The sequence below is a fragment of the Cyprinus carpio genome, chromosome A12, assembly GCF_018340385.1.
Source record: "Cyprinus carpio isolate SPL01 chromosome A12, ASM1834038v1, whole genome shotgun sequence".
In the NCBI taxonomy this organism is placed as follows: Eukaryota; Metazoa; Chordata; class Actinopteri; order Cypriniformes; family Cyprinidae; genus Cyprinus; species Cyprinus carpio.
In genome coordinates, this window is record NC_056583.1 from 18,306,170 (window position 1) to 18,330,322 (window position 24,153).

At 40.4% G+C, this 24,153-nt stretch overlaps 1 protein-coding gene across 1 annotated transcript in view; it reads right to left on the minus strand.

The window, feature by feature from the left end:
• The window catches only part of LOC109099305 (BAH and coiled-coil domain-containing protein 1-like), a 95,808-nt gene that overhangs the window by 8,741 nt on the left and 62,914 nt on the right, over positions 1-24,153 (minus strand). The window contains exons 9-21 of the mRNA XM_042767953.1: positions 20,706-20,902; positions 19,781-20,138; positions 16,815-17,585; positions 11,584-11,738; positions 11,090-11,226; positions 10,628-10,735; positions 4,357-4,477; positions 3,691-3,928; positions 3,367-3,561; positions 1,556-1,720; positions 1,209-1,444; positions 1,032-1,109; positions 66-213 (exon numbers count right to left, since the gene is read on the minus strand). Of these exons, the coding sequence (XP_042623887.1) occupies positions 66-213; positions 1,032-1,109; positions 1,209-1,444; positions 1,556-1,720; positions 3,367-3,561; positions 3,691-3,928; positions 4,357-4,477; positions 10,628-10,735; positions 11,090-11,226; positions 11,584-11,738; positions 16,815-17,585; positions 19,781-20,138; positions 20,706-20,902 (2,907 nt within the window). The remainder of the gene's footprint in view (positions 1-65; positions 214-1,031; positions 1,110-1,208; positions 1,445-1,555; positions 1,721-3,366; positions 3,562-3,690; positions 3,929-4,356; positions 4,478-10,627; positions 10,736-11,089; positions 11,227-11,583; positions 11,739-16,814; positions 17,586-19,780; positions 20,139-20,705; positions 20,903-24,153) is intronic.

A 24,153-nucleotide genomic window follows, 5' to 3' on the forward strand; every position in this document is an offset into this window, starting at 1 on the left:
TCGACATGCATCCAGTTGCATGTAAATGTAACAGCATTATGCATGTCTGTTTCTATATATCTTACTCAGTATTGCACTGCCCATCGGCTCTGGTTCCTCCTCCTCTTCTTCTTCTTCCTCTCCCTCTGAAAAGCTGCTGTTGTCATCTATCCGGAATCCCTCATCGGAAGCAAAGCTCTCCAGCAAACGACTGACTGCACGCCCCTTAGCCTGCTAACAGTCACGAAATGGCATGTGAGTCTCTTTCTCTCCCTCTCACACACACACACACACACCCATAATGGCCCCGGAGAAAGTGATTCAGGGCTCCAACATTCATTCAAACTCCTGTCCAAATATATCATAACCTCTTGCACCTTAACAGGTCCATTCTTGTGCACAGCCCTTGGTACTTATATATTGCTCAAAAAGCTGTCATATATTAATGTGATGGAGGTTTCGTCACTTGGGGTGATGCTGTTCGGTTTTCATTTTACAAGCGTGTCTCTAGGGTGAGGTCTTTGAGCGGAGTGTCAATTTTCCCTGCTCGCTGATTAGGCAGGCAAAGTCCGCTCACATGCCTCGCTGATGACCTCACAAAGGGCCGACGGTGACAGCCTTGATGCCTATGGTGTAAATCCTTTCAAAACTATTGACTGTTTTATTTAAACAATGCATGATTCAGCCTGTGAATTAGCAGGCGGATCCCATCTTATCTTTATTGTGAGCAGATTTATGAGAGCCCCTGACAGGACAAACCACGCAAGATTGCATAATCCTTCTCGGAGGGGTGACTTTTTATGGGTGCCAAGGGGGCAAGGCAGACAGATCTAGGCCTCTAGGGGGGTAATTCGCTATGTGGCGCTGCAGCCTTGCTACATCACACCAACTTTCAGTAAAACTCTAATAAATAAGCTCAGAAGTACCTTGCAATGCTGTTCACCAGTAAATATTGTGTTTGGGCTGCAAACTAGATGTTTTAACTACCTTAGACCAACCAAAGAGACCATGCTGGTAATCCAGTTTTCATGGAAAGTGAGCACATTCCATACCTGCTTGTTTCTGATTCGTCTGCTCCATGTGATGTTATCATACTGAGACGACAGCGCTTCTAACCAACAGCTTTTCCTCTGAAACAACCATAGGGAACATGTTAGCACAGTAAGACCTCCACAAGGCCTTGTTTGTAGCTTATTTACCAAAGTGTTGCGAACAAAACATAGATATACCTTTCCAAGAAACACAGCGCTCTTCCTGGTGGTCTTTTCTCGTGGAGTAGGTGAGGTCTTGAGAACCCTAGTATGATCAAAGGTGTTCTCCCTTGACCCCTCTCTGCATTTGGGGCCAGTCAATCTCCTCTCCACCTCCTGTCCTGAGTGATAATGGTCAGCACTGACCAGGGCCCGCCTACAGGGGGCCTGCCTTCTCTTCATCTCTTCTTTATTGACAGACACATTCATAGACCCTGGAGGGAACACAAAAAACATTAAGTGTGACAGTGAAAAATTAGTGTTTGTGAACTAAGGTGATATCTGTCAATCCCTACTGTCTAATTAAATAAGGATGTAACATTTACCGAATCCTTGTCTTTCCATTTTGTTCTTGGATTTGTGATTGGCATCAAGCTTCACGATGGAGCACTGTGAAGGACGGCCAAATCCAGACAGTTGCTCTTTAGATAATAGATTCCTGATGCCCTCTGCCCCTTCCTCGCTGACATAGATGCCATCATCTTCCCCCTCTGTGAAAATGATAGATCGATTGAATGCATTGATATCTTAACTGGACTACAGTTCACAGCGGGCATCTGAATCAGTCATGGTGAATGCAGCCTGACGATTTCTCTCACTGTATGATTTGTTCGATATTTAGCAAAGTTCATGAAATGGGTGCCAAATGTGGCTGTGACTGTCAATGTTCACAGGAACTGTGGCGGTCAGAGAAGCCTAGTCACTGACAGGTTTGACCACCAGACCTCTGCTTCCCACAAGTGTCTGATTCCTGTTTACAGCCACACATACACGACAATTCACAGGTTTGGAATCACTACAAAACTATGTTTTTGAAAGAAACAGCAAAAGTCAGCAAAGCTGCATTAAATTGATCAAAAATGGCAACTGATTACACTTATTTCTATTTCAAATAAATTCTGTTCTTCAAACATTCTGATGAATTTTGGGATATTACACACAAATTGCTAAATGGAAACACAAAGATGAAAAAAAAAAAGAAGTATAACATTTTCTGAAACTTGTACACTGACTTGAGAAGGATACATTTTTATTCAGTAAGAATACATTAAGTGATTTATATACATTTTTAATTATAAATACTAGATGAAAACCTTAAAATTATAAAACTGGAACTTGGCAACTACCTGAAATAAAGTGTAAGTAGAAGTGCTAAAATTACTAAAGCTAAAATTACAAAATGACTGAAACTAAAATTAAACTGAAAACTGAAAATATAAAAATTAAATAAGCTAATTCAAAATATTAATAAATACTATGATGGTATATGAATAATCTTTAAAATAACACTATTTCCCGAATGCCTAAAAAATTCTATTTCAAGCTTGTACCAATTTCCCCAGAAGTGATGATTTTGCTCTCTTGATATAAGTTTGTAACATGAACGACACCTTATGCATTCTAACTGTCAGTTAATTAAGATATTCAGATAAAGTTATATCTCATGCTTTCTGTGGCACTGTTTTTGTATCATTTTGTAATTTGTACTGTATTTTTGATCACCTAAATTTGAATTTTTTTCAAAAAGATATTAATAGCTTTGTGATTCAAATTTTTTTGACTTGCAGTGTATGCACACAAAGTCATACACGCATGCTTCGGTGTCACAGATACGTATTGGCAGATGCCGTCTGTGGGCTATGTGTCTCGCATAGAGCGGAGATGGCACGGTGGCAGCAGTGTCGAGTGTCAACACAGTGCTGACACACTTGTCACTTACAAGGCGCTCGTCAACACTCTCGCAAGCTCGTGAAATGTGAAAAGGATAACTTTCAGGGCAATTAACAGAGCAGCGTCAACAGCCTAGCTCGACCGCAGGCATAGCTCACATTAGCGTTCATTACCACCGTTATTTCATCTCCACTTTGTTCACTTACAGAAGTGTGTTTGCAGGGAATGTGAACTAAAACATGTAGCGGAACTGGGGCAGTGGAGGGAGTGTATCTCTTTTTTCCCTGTAGGTGTGGCATTCTTGAACACAGCATGACGCAGGCTAGCATTACGGATTAGGTTTTGCCCAATGCATGTCTGAGGAGTTGTCATTAATTTTTTTTTAATCCCATGACAGTTGAGCAGGGAAATGAGAGGATCCGCTGATTGTCATGGTGAGATGCATCTCTCTCAGCCCATAACTCACCTGTGTCGCTGTCGGAGGGAGAGATGCCCTTCTCGGTAGCTTCTAGCTTGCTATCGGTCACAGCTGTATTGCATAGCAGCTGCTGAGTTCGGGTTGGCAGGAGTGAGGAGCACAGGATGGCCTTTGACATCGCACCTCTTCTCATCACAGTCCCCTTCCCATCTGATTCCTGTTGGACTGCTGCCCCACTGCCTGCTGGGACAGAAAAAAAAAATTCATCAAAGCCTTTGTACAGCAAAAATTTCTAAATAATCTAAAGTCATCTACATATTAATGCAATTAAAATACCTGTGTCGCATACATCTAGCATATATTATTGTTTACCTGTGTCACTGTGCTCTCCAGTTTTACTATTATATGTGTGTTCTTCTCTTTCACTGTGCTCTCGGGACAGATGTTCTGTAATAGTGCATGGTGTATTGGTTTCTCTGTGACACAATAAGTTCACCAGTCTCGATCCACGATTGGCTTTGGCTTTCTGCTTCAGCTGTGAGCAAGCTTTCTGTTTAAACTTTGTGCTCAGCAGTCTTGGCCTGCCTCTTGGTCTACAGTGAGCCTTCATCTGAAACAAAGATAGGAAGAGAATTCAACCACACGCAAAATTTGAGTTGACAAAATTTGACTCATAAACTGTGATTGGTGTCTTTCTTGCATTGATTTGAATGCTAAATTGTGATGGGTCTTTATTTTAATAGATATTTAACCATGGAAGATGGGAGATAACTGACCAAACAGATAACAGAAAACAGTGTGGAGTTTCATGATAATAGCAAAGTTAAAGGTTACATTTCAAAAAACATCAAGAATTCACTTTACTATTTAAAGAAATTTTAAATTCAAGTTTGAACATTTAGAATATCTGACATTCAAAATCTATCTGACAGTAATTACATAATTGTGATTTTACACACAATAACAACATATTTAAGACTAGGTTTTCAAAAACATAACACATTTTTTTCAGCATTATAAAAGCAATTAGCTACAAACCTGTGTGCTACTGAGATGGTGGTAAGGGCTACTGGTCATCCTCCTCTTCCTGTCTCCGCCTCCAGTCAAATCCTCTGCTGTAAGCAGGCCCGGCCCTGGCCCCACCCCCGCTCCAGCCGACCTGTCCATCACAACAGAGAGGTATTCATGAGGGAAGAGAAGAACGAAGGATGAAAAGGAGAGATCAGAGGCGAGCGAAGGGCTTGCCTTCCCTCTCTGTGGCTCTCTAATAACCTTCTTTTCAGGCTTTGATGAATGGAGAGGCAGGGGCCTGGTTCCCCGCTGCACGCTTGAAAAATAGGGATCTGATGCCAAACCGAGAAATATCTGAGAGAAGTGCTGGTAAAGCAACCTCCCACTCATAATTTTGTTTGTTCTTTTTTCGCTCTCCCTCATCTAAGTCTCTCTGTCTCTGCTTACTCCTTTTCCACTCTGTGCCAATGGTTTCGGGGCTGTGAATTCCAGCATTACATTAATAAAAAAACCCTTCTCTTTCTTATTACCATATCAATGCATCTGTTCCTGCACAAAGCAGCACAATGCACAGGCCTTCAGGAGGGCAACAAGAGTGAGTATGTGTGTGCAGCCAACCATCTAGCAGACCTATTACACTGAAATAAGGCTCATACACTCGCTCTGCGGCGATCAGCCTCTGTTTTACAGTGTGTAAGCATCAGTGTTTTTACTCTGGAGAAGCAGACAGCTACTTCAAATCCCGCTACAGGCTGCCTTAGTCAGTGCTCGGGGCGGGGGGATGGCAGAGCAGACATCAGCTGGCCCGTCAGTCACTGGGATGATTGGCAGGTGAGTGTCGGAAGCCGTGTCGACGTGTGCTTGGTGAATTCCAGCCTCCCTTCAGTGTCCTAGTGACAGCTATAGTCAGTCACTCGCAAAGTGACTCCCGAATCAAGCCATGAAGACATTTTTAATTTTTCTTGCTAATTAAGGTGCCACATCACCAACTTGACCCCATGATTTCTGCAATGTCAGATGCTGGAGTGTTTCCCAGCATGCATAAAACAGTATGCATAAATCAATTACTGCCTCATTGTTTACTGTACTTGATGTTTACTGCATTTTGCGCAACTACATTTAAAATGTATTTTTTACCTTAATGATGTGTATGATGTTAAGGGCTATAAGGTTGAAAACATATTTTAATATGTTTTAGGGTGGAAACATTTTAATATACACTTGTCACAAGGTGTCATGTTCCTATTCTGCAGAAATTCTGATTTTAAGAAATTGCTCATGGCAAAATCTCCTCATTTATATATCATATAATTCTGCACCATAAAATTTGCACGACATGTCCCAACTGGGTGGATTGTTTACTTGCGTGACCCACTAATAGTGCAGCACTGGCCAAATTGATCCACGCAGAACAGATCTGCACTGCCCACTGGGTCACACATGGATAATTTGTCATTAATAATTTATACAAAAATAATTAATTAATGAATAATGAAATATTGAATAATTTTCTCAGCTGAATAGCACAGTCTCGTCCCACTTTTGGAGCATTTGGCTTTCCATACACCTCGCAGCTAAATGAAAAGGCTGCTGAAGAACAAGAAGAAGAAAAGTTTGGCATGCATACGCGAAGGATAAATACATCAAACCAAAATCAATGCATATGATATTTCAGGATTACTCATCCAATTAGAAGAAGACCTGGCAGAAATGTATGATTCATATACACGTGTGAAGACATTTGCTTACATAGACACACATTCATATATACATTCACTGCAAAGGCCCAGCACTGCCTGTGTTGTGTTCCACTCTTCCTTTCAGCTGTCTGAACACTGGCTGTCTGCCCTTTACTCTGGCTGGTGCTGTCAGAAAGAATCAGTGTCCCCAACACATAGACTCCAGCCCTCCTCCTCAATACAAAGAGCTCCTGCTTTATCTGGAGATGGAGGGAGGATCCCGCAGAGACAGAGAGGCACAGATACATGACCAGGACAGATGGGTGGAAAAACATAGACCATGATCCAAAAACCTTAGCAGAAAAGTTCTAGTCTACAAACATTTTGGTTTGTAAAAAGTCATTCAGATTTGTAGACTTTCTTAGAATGCATTACAAATTCAGATATAGAAATAGGCTTTTCAGACCTAATATAACATTATATTCATAATGCTGACCAAAGTTGCCAAATACACATCTACAAATTTAGATATTTAATAAATACACTTCTTTGAATAAATACATTTCTTTTATGATCACCACACATTTACTTGAATCAAAAATACAGTAAAAACAGTATTACTGTGAATTATTAATACAATTTAAAATATCTGAATATTTGAGTTGGCAAAATTTTCCAACGGTTAAATTTTCAGCAGCCATTACTCCAGTCTTCAGTGTCACATGATCCTTCAGAAATCATTCCAATGTGCTGATTTGGTGCTCAAGCAACATTTCTTATTCTCATCAAACAGTTGTGCTGTTCAATAGTTGGATTTTTTTAGGATTCTTAGATAAATAGAATGTTTAAAAGAGCAAAAGAGAAAGAGAAATGCCTCAAGATCAAAGTGGACACAAATTAGAACAACTGAAGTGAAAGAAAGAAGAGAAAGAGAGAGCGCGCAATCCAGAGAGAGTCACTCTACTGACCAGAGCTAGATCAATGGACACTAACCTCTATCGACCAACCATCACATGCAACGTGAACATGCCTGTCTACACCCCATTCTCCACATCAGCATCCGATAAATTCATCCAAAAACATCATATTACCATATTACCCACAATCCCTATTCCAAACCCCCTTCAGAAGACACCTGGAGATTAATTATTGTTTTTTGAGAGACAATGCACTGAGCACAACAAAACTGAGGGGAACTGTAGAAAATATCTTGAAGAACAAAAGCATTACCAAGAGTAAACTCTTCAGCTCTGAAGGAAGTAAAGAGAGTGTTGAGTGCACTTCCCTTTCTCCTCCTTCTCCTCAAATACAGCCTTATGAAGTCGTTAAGGGCCTTAATAAAGGCCCTGTTTTTGTCAAAACAGAGAATAAAGCTTTGGTCTGTAGCAGAGAGGTTTTTTTTCTCCCAGACCGTGTGCATCTCAGATTCACTTCTACTGCATTTAAATGCCACAGAGTCTCAAAAACCCCCAAAGCTCGGGGGACCAGGTAACCGTGGAAACCTGATTAGTAACCCGACACCAGGTCTGAGGCAGGGTTTGGTGTGCGGTTGCTTCAGCTTGATGAGGACTGTGGATTGGGCGTCTATTAAAGAGCAGAGCTCTCCGCTCTGTCTGTCGCCACCCAAAGGTAACCTTCTGACCTCCTGACCCCGAAAGGCCCCTCTAGTCCTTGTGTCAACTCCATGTCACATTCCTGCTGTTGAGAGAGAGAGAATGTGTGTGTGTGTGTGTGTGTGTGTGTGTGTGTGTGTGTGTATGTGTACTTGTGTGAGTATGCTGGTAGGAGAATTCACAGTCCTCTAATCACAAACCCCTTCCACTCAGAGAGGTCAGGATTACACAGTAATGCTATTCAGGGAAGGGCATTGATTAGCAAGACACAATCATCAAGAAGAGAGAGAAAAAGGGAGGGGGAGACAGTAAAAGAGAGCAGGAGAAAACGGTCATGTGTGTGTGCGTGTTCCTATCATGGTCTCCTTCACAGCCCAATAATCAAATTCTAGCATTCTTTCACTGGAAAAGATGCTGAATGTTGCTACCATCGAAACCCTCAATCATTCCAGCAAATGAATATATATCAGCATAAATCCCAGCATATGAGCACTCTGCTGTGTTTTCATATGCAGGAAACCATTTGACAACCATTAAGTGACCAAATATGATTTGTTTTCATTTTGAACAGTATATGTTTTGTAATTTTAAGCCAAACAAACTTGCTTATAATGTATACATATCCTAATTTTCTTTAAATTCCTATAAATTTAATTTCCTTAAAATAAAAAGTCATTTGGTTTAATGTTGTGTCAGCTAATGGAGCAATATTTACAAATTTTTAAGTGTCCTAATATATTTGTAGTTCATGTACCATTTAAAAGATGGTACAATATTTTATATATTTTTGAAAGAAGTATCTAATGCTCACCAAAGCTGCATTTATTTGTTAAAAAAAATACAGTAAAAACAGCAATTTTGTGAAATATTATTGCAACCTAAAATAACTGATTCAAATAAATAAATACATGTTTTAAAATAAATAAATAAGAATCTTTGAACACAATAAAATTACCTGAGATGCAACACTACATAAGACATATGACTTATTTTCCGGGAATGTACTTTTAATCTAATCTAAATGTGCAGCCAGACAAAACACACTTACATTCAAGATATAATCTATGAAAAAACAAGTCTTAATATTTTCACTAGGGTTGCATCTTAAGAAAATTTGTTTTTGCATTTTCTATTTGTTTGTTTTAATGATTTTTAGACATTTTTACTGGAAAAGTGGTCAAACAAGCCTACTCCCATGGCCTCTTGGGACAGTAAAGTGTCTTTCAAAGGAAACCAATGATATTCGGACACATGGTTAGGTGTGGTCTGGTCTAAAATCTGCAGTACATGCAGGTCTCCAACACATGCTCCCATGATGCTCTGGTGCAAGATACCCAGCGTGCTCCCAAACACATCACTAAACAAGTCCTCTCCTAACACTCAGATGGGATTTGATCCTCTTGGCAATGCCACAACGACCCATCAACACCCTTAACCTTGTCTACTGAACTTTGACCTCAAACAGATTTGCCCTGACACCGAAGGATGTTACACGTTTTAGTAAACAAATGTGAGAAGTGAGAGACTGAAAAAAAAACCACATACCAACACATAACCTCAAATCGAATAATGCTGACAAACATCACAATAAAAGTTATCGTTCAATTGTTTGACAATTCATGTTATCTGCCATCAAACTGATGTAAACCATGATGAGAAAGTCAAACCTCTGCGTCTCTCTGCCATTCCCTAAAGGGACTCTAAAAATTACTTTTTATGACTCGGATAAATTTTAGTGGCGGGAAGTTGTCATTTGTTTTATTTGGCAGGGGAGCTTTATTAACGACAGGGATAAATGTGCGCTGGGTATAGCATGTGTAATTAAGCTCTGGCTCCTGCTTTTCATTAGCACCCTGCTAATCAACCAGGCTAGTAATAAAATGGGAGTTTTGTTAATCAGGAAGGGTAAACTTGATTTGATTGAGTTTATCAAAATGTCTAAGGCCTGGCATAAACAGAGGTGTATCTCAGGGGAAAATGCTCATCCATCAGAGTGATAACTTAAAGCCCTGACTTGGTGCAGGCAATTGGTCTCTGCGCTTTATCAAATTAATATCGCAGACGCGTCAGAAGGGAGTTGCAACACTTGTAGATAATCAATGGAAGTTGTAAATATGATTAATGACAGCTCTTCGCACTGATTAAGTACTTAGTCTGCCTTGTATGAACTGATAGGAGCCATCTAGACTTATTTACATACACATAATACGTGGTAGAATCGGACTGCGCATACACGTACAAAATGAGTTCACAAACATAATCTTTCAAAACATCTCCTATCTAGACTGTTATTACAGGTAAAGAATTGTTTCCTGAGCTAAGCTTATTACTGGTCCCAGTAAAGTTCTAATTTAATCCCAACTCTCTTGCTCCAGAAACTGTGGAACTGTTTTCATTATTACTGTAAAAGAGCAATAGAACAATAACACTTTATTTACTGCTCTGCAGGATTATATGATTCTAAATGTAAACAGTACTCATAAAACGTATACATCTATACTTGTGAGAACCTCACATATACTTATATAGGACTTACATAAAGCTAGTTATAACAACATTCTTGTTTACTAGTAACGAATACTCCAGTATTTGCTAAGCCATTGCTTAAAGTCTCAATAAAAGTAGTGGCAGATTTATTTTATTTGTATTTATTTTTTGCTGTGTTGTGATGAATGTAACAGGTTATCCAAAAAAATAAAAAAATGTAAACACATGGATACAGATTATAAGATGTATATATCCTGTTCTCATCTCTAGATATGGCCCTCTGTCACTTTAAATCTAAGTTCATTTTTATCATTTGCCAGGGTAAAATCTCAAGTTCGACTTCTTAGAAATATGAGGTATCAATACATTAAATTAAAACAAAATCTGGCCAATTCATGAACCTTTCTTCTATCAAGGAAGGTTTCTGCAAGTCACTTGTACTGCATTTCAGGATTTTGGCCCGAACAAAAATGAAAAAGACTGTAGAAAAGTGAAACAAGCACAAAAGGAAACACTCACTTGACTTTTTTAGGGGCATCATTGGGGACAAGGGGTGCCAACATGGATTTGCGCTTCCGTGGCCTTCCGGGGCCTCGACGAGCTGGACTGCGTGAGGTCTCTTCTTTCCTGTAAACACACAAACATGCACACACACAGCCTGTCAATCACTCTAATTCACATTAACGATGCTGAATGGAACAAAACACTAAGCCATCCTAATTGTGAGAGTGGACTAGAGGAAAGACTTAAGCACAGCTCAGGCTTATGCAAAAAGGACTCAGCACATACTGGGTGGTCTCAGCAGAGTGTTGCGAGGGGACAGAGAAAGACCTCGAGAGAGACTGTGAGAGTGTGTGTCCTGAAGGATCGAAAAGAGTTTGATCTCTCCGTGCATGTGTGTAAATGGGTTTTGAAAGGTGCATGGTGTGCATTTATATGTGGAGGCTGTGTATTTGTGAAAGTGGTCTGTGGTTTGCTCACTGGTGGTCATGTTTTCTCTGTAGCTTGGCCAGCTCCCTCTGTTTTTCCTTGTAACGCCGCTGCAGTTCTGCCAGCTGTACACGCATCGCTAACTCCTCCTGGTCCAGCGTTTCCATGGTACCCTTAACAGGGCACACCTACACATGGAACGAATAATCTCCAGTGAGTTTAGAGTATCTAAATTGCAGTCAACTTTGTGCCTTTTCGTAGGATTGTGTTTCTTCCGCAGAATCTAAATAGAGATATTTTGAATATTCACAATGCTCTTTTCCATACAGTGAAAGCATACAGTGAGACCTTTAAAAAGGCCTAAATCACATCAAAAAAATATCATATAATTGTTCCATACGACTAATGCTTTGTTTCAAGTCTTTTGAAACCAATACAACATTTTTGTAGTTCTTAAATTATATTGCAATGCAAGTAGGGCTGAACAATTTGAAGAAATAATCCAATTATGGAAATGTTAATAAATGAACACGAGTTACGTGTACCGGTTCGGGACGTGGCGTCCACTTGCACTTCCTACGCAGATTGAGGATTCTGCGAATGGGTGTAGTTGAGTCTGTTGGTATGGGTGGGGCCAGTTCCAATGCCCGGGCGGCAGCTAGGGTTGCCAAACTTTGGAGGTCAAAGGTCAACATGTCTTCTCTGCACAGAATGAGAAGAAATAAAGGAATTCAAGGATAAATCACATCATCTGATCTTACAATGACAGAGAAGAAGAATAGATATTTATCTAGGATGGGATGTCCGGGCCTGTTCCTAGAAGGCCAACTTCCCACAGAGCCAAGCTCCAACCTGGAAGCTTCTAATAATTCTGAAGACCTTGATTAACTGGTTGAGATATATTTAATGATATTTAGAGCAAATTTGAAGTTTATTTGAAGCCAAAGTTCCAAACCCAAAGCACTATTATTCAATGGATATTTCACTTATTCACCTTCATGTCATTTCAAACCTGTATGACTTACTTTCTTCTGTGGAACACAAAAGAAGATGTTTTGAAAAATGTTGGTAACCAAAAAAAAAAAAAAAAAAAAGAAAAAAAGAAAAAACACTGAGACATTTTTCCAAAAATATAGTTTTTTGAGTTCCACAGAAGGAAGCAAGTCATGCGTCTGAGTAAATGATGACAGAATGTTAGTTCCTGGGTGAACTATCCTTATGGTGTCACGTGTTTTTTGACCCTTATAAAATGTGTTAATGTCAGGTGTAAACAGAAGCCTCCGTCTCTCTATGTATATTAAAAAGTGACCTAGCAAAACAGACACCAAGCCTGTTCCCAGAAGATGCAAGCGGAAAAACCTGTAAAGGAGCAAAAATAAAAAGAGATTGGAAGAGAGAGAGAGAGAGAGAGAGAGAGAGAGAGAGAGAAAGCCTCAAAGAGTACAAAGCCGCCTCTAAGCACGCCGCTGTTTCCTGACAGCACTTTGTGCTTTCAGAGGCTGAATGAGCAATGATGATAGCTATTAACCAGAGAGCTTATCTCTGTACATGAAGCTTAGATGCCAGGAGCCATGTTACAGAGAGAAAGAGAGAGAGGGAGAGAGAGAGATGAAGAAGGGCGAATTCTCAACATTTATCACTGTCATTAGGGCAGGCCACATGCTCAGTCTCCACTCAGCCAATGAGGCTTGAATATTCATGACAGCCAAAGCTGGCCTGGGGATACTGAGAAGACTCCATGTGTGTGTATGTGTGAGCGGCTGTGTCTGTGTCTGGGCATCCACAGCTCGCTATTTTGTTGCGTCACAGCAAGGCAGGGGCACAGTATGGGATCGGCGAGGAGAGAGACTGAATAAGGGGAGAAAGAGGGAGGGAGGGGAGACAGGCAATAAGAAGTAAAGTGTTTATTGAGCTATCTATTTATTCGCAAACATCTCCTCATTACTAACATGGAAAGAATCCAATCTTCTCCTCCGAGGGGAAATGCAAGGCGCACGAGCAGACCTGCGCGCATAGGGCAGAAAGCAGAGAGCAGGAGGAGATCAAAATCAAATGAGAGGACAGGAGAAGTGAGGGGAGAAAATGGTAAATCTCGCAAAAATCATCAGATCACATTTCAACACAAAATAAAAAAAAATAAAAAAAACATTTACAAAGAAAGATGTGTCTGAACAGCCCCTGAAGATTTTTTTAATGACAATTGAGCAGATTTTCCCCACAAATTCTCAGTATCACAACTTTTCACACTTTATGTTTTTCCCCATTATTCTCAATGGTGATTCTATTTATAAACAGTGATATATGGAATCATCAGGGTACAATTTCTTTCATTTACACTTATTTAATACAGACTGAATAAATAGATGTTTTTTTTCATGACAATTATACACATTTTCACCCAAATCTCACATTATAACTGATATATTTATATATTTAAATAAATAAACACTTAAAGGCAAATACTTTATATTTCAAAATTTTATTATTTTCCTTTAATTAACGCTGATTTAACACTTTACATACTGAATCATTTATAATTAAAAATAATAATAATACATTTTAGCATTACATTAATGAGAACTGAAGGAAAATATTCTCAATTGTCATAAAAATAATGTAAAATGTTAATGTAACCAATGTTTAAAAAATGGTTCTAAAATAGGCTTAATTTTATAAATTAATTTGAGACAAATATATATATATATATATATATATATATATATATATATATATATATATATATATATATATATATAATAAATAAAACACTAGTACATTTTTTTCTTTTTGAGTTTGGTCTCTAATGTGACCTAGACAAGTTCTTGACAAATTCTGTGAGATTCACTTAAAAAAGGAAGAAAGACAAGTTGTACAGGCTTTAAAAGAATTATAGCTGCATGAAGGAAATCTCTCAGCTGAAACGGAAAGTGAGAGAGACAAGTGAACAGAAAGAAAAAAAGACAGAAAGACAAGATGAGGAAAACTGGATTATGGTGGTCTGAGAGAGTCTTCGGTATCCCACCTGGCTGAAATCATCATGCCACTTTTAGTCCTGTGGTGGTCTTTTTGAAATCAATGCCCATCGGCCTGCCGTAACGAGGCCAGTGGGGACCGAAGCCACGGAACGGTACATGGATAGAGTGATAGCATGAAAGCAAGACGTACAAGGGGAATGGAAAATCTGAGGCCCGAAAAAGAATTGAAAATGAGAGATGGAAGAAGAGAAGACAGATAACGCTCTCTGAGAGCATTTAGCCTAGATCTGTGGAAAAAAAGAGCAGGAACGCTGTGGTATCACTGACCAATCAATAACAACTACCAACAATACTTCAAAGAACCTTCCAAAAATCCATATGATTTTATCACACGTTATTTGTCCATACTTCACAATGCCCAAATCACCACAAGGAATGTTAGAAGACCGCTTGAGACGTCTGCTACAGATAACAATGCTTGAAATCAAATCTGTAAATCACTGAAGAGTAAACCCAATCGCATATGAAATCTTTAGCCGGCTAGAGACCCTGTCCTGACAGCCCGCGCGGCCGCCTCACCTCTGGTTCTTTAATAATTCAGCAGCGGGCGTGCTTATTGATGACTTCGTCCCAGCTGCAAAGAGCGTCATCCTATTCTCTTATTAGTCCCTTTAGTGCAGCTTGCTTAGACAAGAATTACACAGCATATTACATCCCTATTTTAATATGGGTGGACAACACACACACTAACAGCTAAAACGATACACGCAGCCAAATGTGGTTAGATTTGTTTTTCCCCATGTGGTGTGAGCGTTGGGGATTTCTCAGCTGCTAGAGGATGCTGGTGTAAATAAAAACATCCTTTGGCAGGGAGACTCTAAACGGTTCCTGGAAAAGCTTCAAGCCTTTAAAACAGTGCTCACAACAATAGGGCCTAATTAGCTGACAAAAACGCTATCGTCCTGAGAGGAAAAAGATCCGCTGTTTTTACTATTTCATCAACTTCACACTGAGGGACTCAGAAAGCTGTGGGAAAGCGCCGGGGCTTTTTACCATCTAAAATGAGGCATATAAAAGTGATCAAACAGGTTTGAGGAGCAGGGGCAGGGGAGCCGTCCCTCAGGATGAGTGAGTGGACACAGTCCAATCCGGAGGACCCGGGGGGAACTAGCTATCATTAGAGCTGCCTTTTAAGACAGGCTAAAGCCCTTTAAAAACACAGCCCCCTCCTCACCGCTCCATCTTAGTCTCTCCCACAGGAAGTGCTGAGCCCCAAAAGGATGGGAAGCATTTGATCTGTAGGCAGGAAAAGAAGGCAAGAGTGCGAGCTTGTGGACAGTTGAGTGTGTGTGTGTGTGTGTTCCTATGAAAGCTGGACAGTCAGCTGAGAGTAAGCATTTGTGTGTATTTCGGTTTGTCTCTGCACGTATTGTGGGGATGGTGGTATGGGGGGGAGGCTTTGTTATCTTTCCTTCACACAAAGCCTGGAGATCTTGCTGGGCTGAAAACCCTATTTTTTGCACCTCTTTTTGTGAGGAGAGAAAAAAACAAAATGAAAGCCTCTGTTGTGGTCTTCCCCTGCTGCCTGTATCACAGCGCTACAAGACCGCTCATGCAAATCACTGATGAGGAATTAAATCATGTGTGTGATTGGGTGTGCTTTCTATTGTGATAAGAAAGAACAGAACGTCTGTTTCACTGTCTTTTTAACTACCTTTTCAAAACCTGTTGGTGCTGGAAATGTTACAGGATGGACAGTCTTCTTTTTCAACACATTTCAATAACCACAAATGTTAGCAAGCAAACTGTTAATTTTACTATCTTAGTAGCATAGAACTAATTGGTTAAAGCGGCATGAAATTAAAAATCTACTTTCTAAATGCTTGTTAGTGATCTTATAATGAGCGATTCATCCATGCTTATGTTTCATTTTTGCATACATGTAATTTTTAATCAAAATTTCATAACTTGATCTTTCAGGGGAAACAGCAGACTTTTCTCTGGTGACGTATGCTAGACTTATCCTATCATTTAGTCTGCCTAAACTCCCTTTCTTACAATCCACAGCAAACTTACCTTCAGATCTGAATCCATCCCATCAACAACCAATGGGTATAATCAAGTCCCAGTCCTACATTTTTTTTTCTTATTTAAAAGTCATTTCACTTGGATGTACATAACAATATGTAAGAAAAGATCTGTTGCTACTTCTGTTCTATAAGCTAGAACATAATATTGCAATCATATGCTTTGTTTCAGCTATTACAAACAGCTTCCACATGGACAGGATCTTGCACAACAGCAGTAAATAGATGCTCATGAACAGAAATTGTTTACCTGAGGAGGTAACCGTAGCAACAGCTGACCGTTCAAGAACTTTTTGTTCTTTTCAAAAATAACTTCTAAAGGGAATTTTTGGGGATTCATCTTGTGCAACTCAAACAGTCTTTTGGCACCTCAAACACTTTGTGTCCTTTTCAAATTATTATTGGATGAAAAACATTCAAATGCATATTCACTGACATTATCACTTCATAAATGATTTTCATAAAACTTCAGTTTAAAAGTCTTTCATTTAAATATTTGGCTAACTGTGTTGGGACAACACAAGCCATTTTGCCAAGATTAACCTTAGCATTGCCAGCCAAATATATCCTATACCAACTCCTTTACAAAAGCTGACATCCCCTGAAAGTCATTGAAACTTTGCACAGAGAATGAAAACATAGCAAGAATCTATGAATTTCCCATTGAAAACCTTGATCAACTGGTATCCTGAATAATGGGGGGCTCATGCTTACCTCTGTCCTCTTCTGTGTTGCTCCTCTGCTGTTGGCATCGCTCCAGCTCTGCCAGTTCACTCAGTAACTCTATACCATAATTTGGGGCCACTGCGTTCCCAGACACAGGCACAGGGGCCGCCATACAGGCATCTCGAGTGGCACACAGTGCTGCTGCGATGAGCAGCTCCAGGCTCCAAATGCAGCTCCCAGAGTACTGACTTCCCAGGGCAGAGGGCACGGGGCAGGGGGAGAAAGATGGCGAGGATGAGTCAGTTGGTGACGTGCACTCATCCTCAGCAGTCCTCTCTGGATCCTGCTTAGTAGGTTCCACAGACTGAGAATCCGAGGTGGAGGTCACAGCTGAGCCTTGTAGCGCCTCAGCCTGCTCCTTGTTGTCTTCAGCTGTTGCTGGACTCTCCATTCCACTCGCCTGTCTGTTGGGGATCATAGTCGCTCCTTCTGGAAGGGGGTCCACTACGGTAGAGTCAGTAACAGGGCAAAGGGAAGTTTGCGAGAGAGTGGCATCCACCTGTCCGTCCGATTCTATTACTCCTCCCACATCCTCTACATCATCTACTTCCTGGGACGTTCTAGAGGGAGAATCCACTCCAGTGTGGCACACAGGCTCCTCCCCTTTGGGGGAAAGGAGGTGGGGCTGGGGCGCAGGTTCAGCAGGTTCCGCTTGCTCCGCCTCCAAGTCTGCATGCTCAGCCAATTGGACCTCTTGAGGGGAGGGGCCACCTTTGTAACCCATGGCGATGGCGGGGTAAGTGTAGCCAGGAGGGAGATCTACAGGAAAAAATTGGAATAAAACTGATTGAGTGTTTCCATAAACATTGATGTTGGTTTGGGCTCCTCAACCTTGTTTGAAATCACTCTATTACAAGCATAAAGATTTAACTGCTCCTGAAACACACGTCAGCGCACAACGAACCAGCAAGCCATTACCATTCATTTGTAATACACATCACAATATGACCTTGTCAGTTAAGGGGCATGGCCCCCTGCTGCTGAAGTGCAGAAAGGGGTGATATATATGCTGTATACAGAAGCATTAGCGACAGTGTGTACCATTCGCTGCGTTTATCTAGTATAACTCACACATAATGGAACCGGCGCCATAAAGGCTATGGTGCAGGCATGAGCAAATTTTCCATGAATATTGAATTATGTTCAAGTTGTTATGGATGCAGTGTGTGCAAGAGAGGGAAAGAGTGCATGGAGGAATGTTTTTGTATAAATTAGTCTTTAAGTGAGAGTGTGTATTCGTCTCGTCGGCTGCGTGAGTGAAAACGATAGCGCAGGACATATTGCTTGCATGAAAGGGCGAGAGTGTGTTTGTGTGTGTGTGTGTGTGTCTATATGAGATCTGTAGCATAGCCGTGTATATTGATGACAGCATGGTATCTGGGTGTGATTGCACAGCCAGACCTGTCACCTCAGTGCTGTATTATTGATGTTATTCATCCGCCAGATGAATGCATATCCCTCCGCCAGCCAGCACTCAAGGACCTCTGAAGGATAAGATAGGCCCTGTCTGCTGTCTCACTGACCTTCCTACTGTTTTCTGTCTGTCTCTCTCTCTCACACACTGTACGGCAAGCTGCTCCCTAAGGCGTCTATGCTTTCTTGCACATACAAATGTGTCACAAATGGATACAATGGTGCAAAGACTCAAACACAAAGTGAAAAGTCAGTGCCTACTCTTCCATTCACATTAACAGGTTGATTTTCTTGATTGTAATCAAAGGGCAACAAGTCCTTCAAAGGCCCTGTGCATCTTATCTGCAGAAAAATATCTCTGTTTTCTGTTCACTGTCCCTGTGGTCAGGGTCTTTTTTTCTATTCGACCATCTCTTCTCTTCTTTTTTTTCCTTCTCTCCTCCACTTCACTCCCTCTCCCCCAGGGGTTTGTGGAGCCAGACGCGATGGCAAGATCCTAACCTTGAGAATGAAATGAAATGTTCCAGCCTCTTTCCTCTAGTCACTGTTTTTTTTATACTCAAATTCGAGGGCATTGGGATAGGAAGCGTGTTAGAGAAAAGCACTATTCTGTTCACCCCTTTTTTTCATACTGGATTATTAGTCCAAATAAACCAATCCACTGCCTTTTTATCATTGGACTCATGTTAGAATGTGTTCTGATTCAAATACTAAGCCCATACAGGGGCATAGCAAACATTATTTTAGCCATTTCAAAGTATGTTCTCCGTCTTTTTGGGGAAATAAGCAGGGCTGCATCAATATGGAAATTTTGTCAGAAACTGATGCCAATAATTATTAATATTTATATGTCAATAACTGATTGTCAATTGGCTGATATTAGATATAAATCTGTTTTAAAATTACAGATTTCTATGTGATGATCATTTAATTTTTGTTTTTACTTTATACAAGTCAAATAGAAAATAGAACTTACAAAATACTAGTGAACCATGGGTAAAAAAATTATTACAGACTCTGAGTAAACAACAGCTAAGCCAATTAAAAATAGTTGAAGTCCCATTGTCTGTTGGCTATAATTTATTGGGTTGTATCAGCAAATTTATCAAATGATACCGATATGACCATGAGCATATCCTGCATGCCCATAAATAATCATTATTTTTTTTTGTTATATTTTATATTTTGTTATTCTATTTTTTTTTTTGTTATATTTAATTTCATTTAATGCTATGATATGTTATGGCTAACGTTAACTTACTAGCATTTGCCTTTCAGTAAATAAGTTGTGCCAACATAACAAAACCTAATTAATATTAATGAGCCCAGCTTATAGGGCTTATATAATGAGTCTTCCTTTCACTTTTTATTTAATTTCTACATCTCGGTCGCATTCAAAATTGCACTTATTTGAGGTAGAAACTACATTTCTACAGGTACAGGCTTCTACAATGCATGTTTGTTTCTGTATGTACACTAAATACATTTACCATTCGTCCTACTGAAATAACAGACATGAATGCTGCCATTTTCGCACTCACCAGGTTCCAACGACTGAGGGTAGTCCTGTGGTGGCTGGCCCTCGCTCCTCTTGTCCTGGGACTCTGCAGGTTTTGGCAGGTGGCGTGGGGTGGCGTGGGGGGGGCTGAGTGCTGGGGAGCGAGGGGCAGCAACAGCCGGGCTGGGCTCAGGGCAGGGTGTGCATGGGGTACTCTTGAGGTGGGACCGTGGGGCGGGCGAGCGACAGCAGGGTGAAAGGCGAGAAGTGCAGCCCCCTGGGGACGAGGAGGAGGGGGGCAGTTTAGCAGAGGGGCCAACAGAGAAAGGCTTAGTGTGCTTGGACCTGCGGAGCTCAAACGATTCCTCAACCAGATCGATGGGGGGATCCTCAGGTTTCCTCTGCAAAAACACAAGAAATTCAAACAGGCTTCAGAGACTGTATAACACAGAGTCCTATACCAACACTGGGAAGTCAAACATTATGCATATCAATATTATTCCCAGTTTCCTCACAACTGAAATGCATTTATAGTGGAAAAAGGATGCTAACATGGAGCTAGTTATGATTTAGTCATCTCAGGTTTCTTGCGTAAAGACATGCATCAGGAAAGCAGTATAATGAGTGCTAATGATCTATCGTACACTTGCATTCTGCTCTGCTTCTTTGTACAAAAGCAGTCAGATAAAAGCCTGAATCCTGCCCTGTTCCTGAGAAGAATCCCACTCTTTCAAATCTTCCAACATTAAAATGTGCTTTGAAAATGAAAGCCGTCCATTCTTTGGCAATAACTGCTATGAATTACTGAGAGCAGGAATAACAGGCCTTTCACAACCTCAGGCACCCTGGGTAGGTCTGCTGAAAGACGCCGGGCTTCTGTAGAGAAATAGCTGTTGGGAAATCACCTTGAGGGGTATGAGGAAACGTTGCTAACCAGATGTATGTGCACTTTTTCCTTTATGTGTTACCTGCGAGTGACTGTGTCTGTGCACCAGCTCCATTGCCTGTGCCGCGCGGTGTTGCTGGTGCTGATGTTGCTGCAGCGCATAGAGTTCCTGTTGCCGTAGAAACTGGGAGCGGGAATAGACAACAGGATGCTGCATGTGTGAGGCAGGCCCTCGGGCTCCGTAAACAGGGGGCCACAGTCCCTGCTGCTCCATTACATCTACAGAGAGCAAAAGAGAGAAAAGAATGAGAAAAGAATGAACAAAGGTTTTTCTTTTGCCTCAAGGCAAGTCTCACTTATCACTCTGAAGGCCTATTGATTTACGGCTAAAAGATTCCACTCCTTTTCTGTCACTCTATTCTTCCACTCTCATTTTTCTTTCCAAAAGTCATCCTCCATCCTCAGGGCAAAAAAGCTTCACATTTCAACAACCCTTTCCTCATCATGTAGCGCACTCAACCCATGGGCAGAGAATGAATGCAAACTGCCTCCTTTTTACATTGTCTGTCCATTGCACTCACCGTTAGCCTGGTCATACCTCAGCGGATTTACGCAAAACGACGGTCACCAGTGAGCTCACCAGCCACACTTGCCTGATCTCTGGCTTGTGCACACCGCAGTGCCAGTCAAGACGATTCAGCGCTGCTGTCTCAAACTGTCACATGAATGTGGCTACTCTGACAAGACCTTCCTGACAGCCTGCTGAGAGCGGGCAAGAAGGGTCTTCTCCCAAATGGCTCACTCATTCACAAGAGCTGAGGCTGAGTTATTATGCCTGGAATAAGGGTTAGGTGATGGTGTTGGCCTTAAAAAGGAGCAAAAATGTTATACCCAGAGATTAACTCTTGAGGAGGGGAGATAGACACGGAAGCGCTGAGGTCATCCGTTGTTTCAGTCTCACAAGGCAGTGCCCACTGGTCACCTGATGCATATTGCATGCATGCTTTAACTTTAAATAGCCAGTTCTAATCTAAATTAATGATGCAAAATAACTTAACTGGAAACAGAGTTGTTTACAGGGTACAAGGAGCATTTTTGTTTTGAGGATGAAATAAATCATTGGATTTGGCAAAATTTGCCATGTTAGTGACATCAAATATTTGAAAAATTCACCAAAAATTTAAAATCTGCCATCATTTACTCCCCTTCATGTTGTTCCAAACTAGTATGACTTTCTATTGTGGTACACAAAGGAAGTTATTTCGAATAAATACAATGAAAAATCCTTCATTATATGGATAAAAACAGTTCTTCAAAATGTCATCTGTTTTTTGGAATGACGTGAGTGTGAGTAAATCATGTCAGAACTCTCACTTTTATGTGAACTATCCCTTTAATTAGATAAGCTAAAAGGTGGAACAGACTTTCAAAGTCTGCCTACATGTGACTAGGCAACTCACAGATGCACTTTTGTGCCATTTAATCGCTAAGTAAGCAGGATATTTGAAAGGAGTTGGCCATTTCTGAAACGAGTTGATCAGATAGGAAGGATGGAGGAAGAGAGAGAGAGAGGGAGAGAGTGTAGAGGGATGAAGCGCAGCTGTGCAAAGCACTTAGTCTCAGCCTTGAGCCTCAGCCCACAGAAATTTCAACACAATATGTTTTTCTTTCAGCCATTCGGTTTTGCATGCTGCATATTCTCTGCCCCTCCTTCTCTGATGTATGGCAAGGACCTTTGTTTGGGAAAGATTACTGGGACAGGGTTATGTTTCCCTAGGGAGGGATCCAATGGATGCACTTCCCTTCTTTGTTGTGGAAAGGGGAGTGTGACGCTAAGGAGCAGAGAGCTAATTAAATTTCACAGCCAGTGTGGGGAGGAGAAATGCCGAACAGAGGCGCACAGCACAAGACAGCAGAGCACAGCACAGCACAATACTGCAAAAAGCCATGTGATGATGCACCACACAGCAAGGCACAATATAATAGGGTGGAAAGACATTCAGAGATGCACAACAAATCAAAGCACAATGCTAGAACTGTGAAGACACGATAGAACAACTGAGCACAGCATGGCATGACAAGGCACAGCGCAGTATAGTTTAAAACCATTAAAGAGATGCTAAGAATACCACATCCAAACTTTGCTCAGATGGCATTGCGCATTAGAGAATGACACAACCTGCTGGCATGAGCTGATTATATTCCTCTGGTTTTAAAGTCCATAACAACTTATTCAAAAAAAAAAAAAAAAAAAAAAAAAAACCTTTGCCTTCATAATCTTTCTAAAAATGTAACTACTGTAACGACTAAAATGATTTTCCTTTTCCATTGACATCATCTAGACCACTCAGGCTATTAAATAATGTTAACCAAGAGGCAAATCCAAAATCTGAGAAAAATAAAAAGTAAAAATCTGGCTCTATTTCAGTTTGTAAGCCACTTTTCAGGTAGAGTAGGTATGCATTATAAATAAAATTCAGTTTGAAACTGATAAGCAAATAATTAATTTCATATTATGTCTGTTAATCAATAAATAAAATTATAATTTTGTCTAAATCAATAAAAAATAAAATTATAAAAATCCATTGTTTAACTGTAATAAGTGAATTTAGGCATTTAAGTAATATAGGATACAAGATCACATTAAGATTACAGATTACACTTAAGAATACATTTAACAGTGTTATTAAATTATTTGTGCTTTTAAAAATTAACTTAGTGAGGTTTTGATGTCTGCAAAGGTAATATAAATGGAAAATAAAATAGAAGAAATGAGCATGCACTATTAAATATGAAACGGCCCAATACAAATAAATCCATAATGTTGGCCAATAACAAATATATTGTGGCAATATATTGTGTGTCCTTACCATAGAGCAATTGAAAAGTAAAAACAATGCTGTGCCATTGTGCATAACGAAAAAAAAAAAAACAGTTTGATTCCTTTAATTGTTGTTTTTTCCTGTGCTCCTTACCTCCTCAGGTTCCACACATTGACACAAAGTAGACAAATTCCTAAAAACCCACCTGGGCCAATTCTGCTGCTGTGCGAGCACTAACGTATTCATACAAATTTAATCTAAACAGTCCCTGAAACCTACACCCACACAATGACTTTAGATCTCCATTTCTCTCACTCGCACACGCTTATCTATGCATACGCCACCCTCCTCCCTTACACACTCAAAGTCAAATACGCAAGCTATCTACTTGAAATGATAATTTGTTTAAACAGTTTGAATATTTCCACTTTGTGCTTTCAGAGTGTGCATTAGGGCTGCTTATGAAACTGTTCCCATTAAGTCCATACTACAATGTGCTGTAAATGCCTGCTTGGCTTAGTGAAGCGTTTCACAATAATGATTACAGAATGATACAGGGGCAAAAGGGGATGAGATGGAACTGTACAGAGGGGGAAGGGACATTAGACCCAAGGGGAAGGGAATTCAGTGTCGAATTCCAGAACAGAAAAAGTGGACATAATGACTATGGATTAAATTGCTGTAACTGTCTGCCTGTAAAAGTAAAAG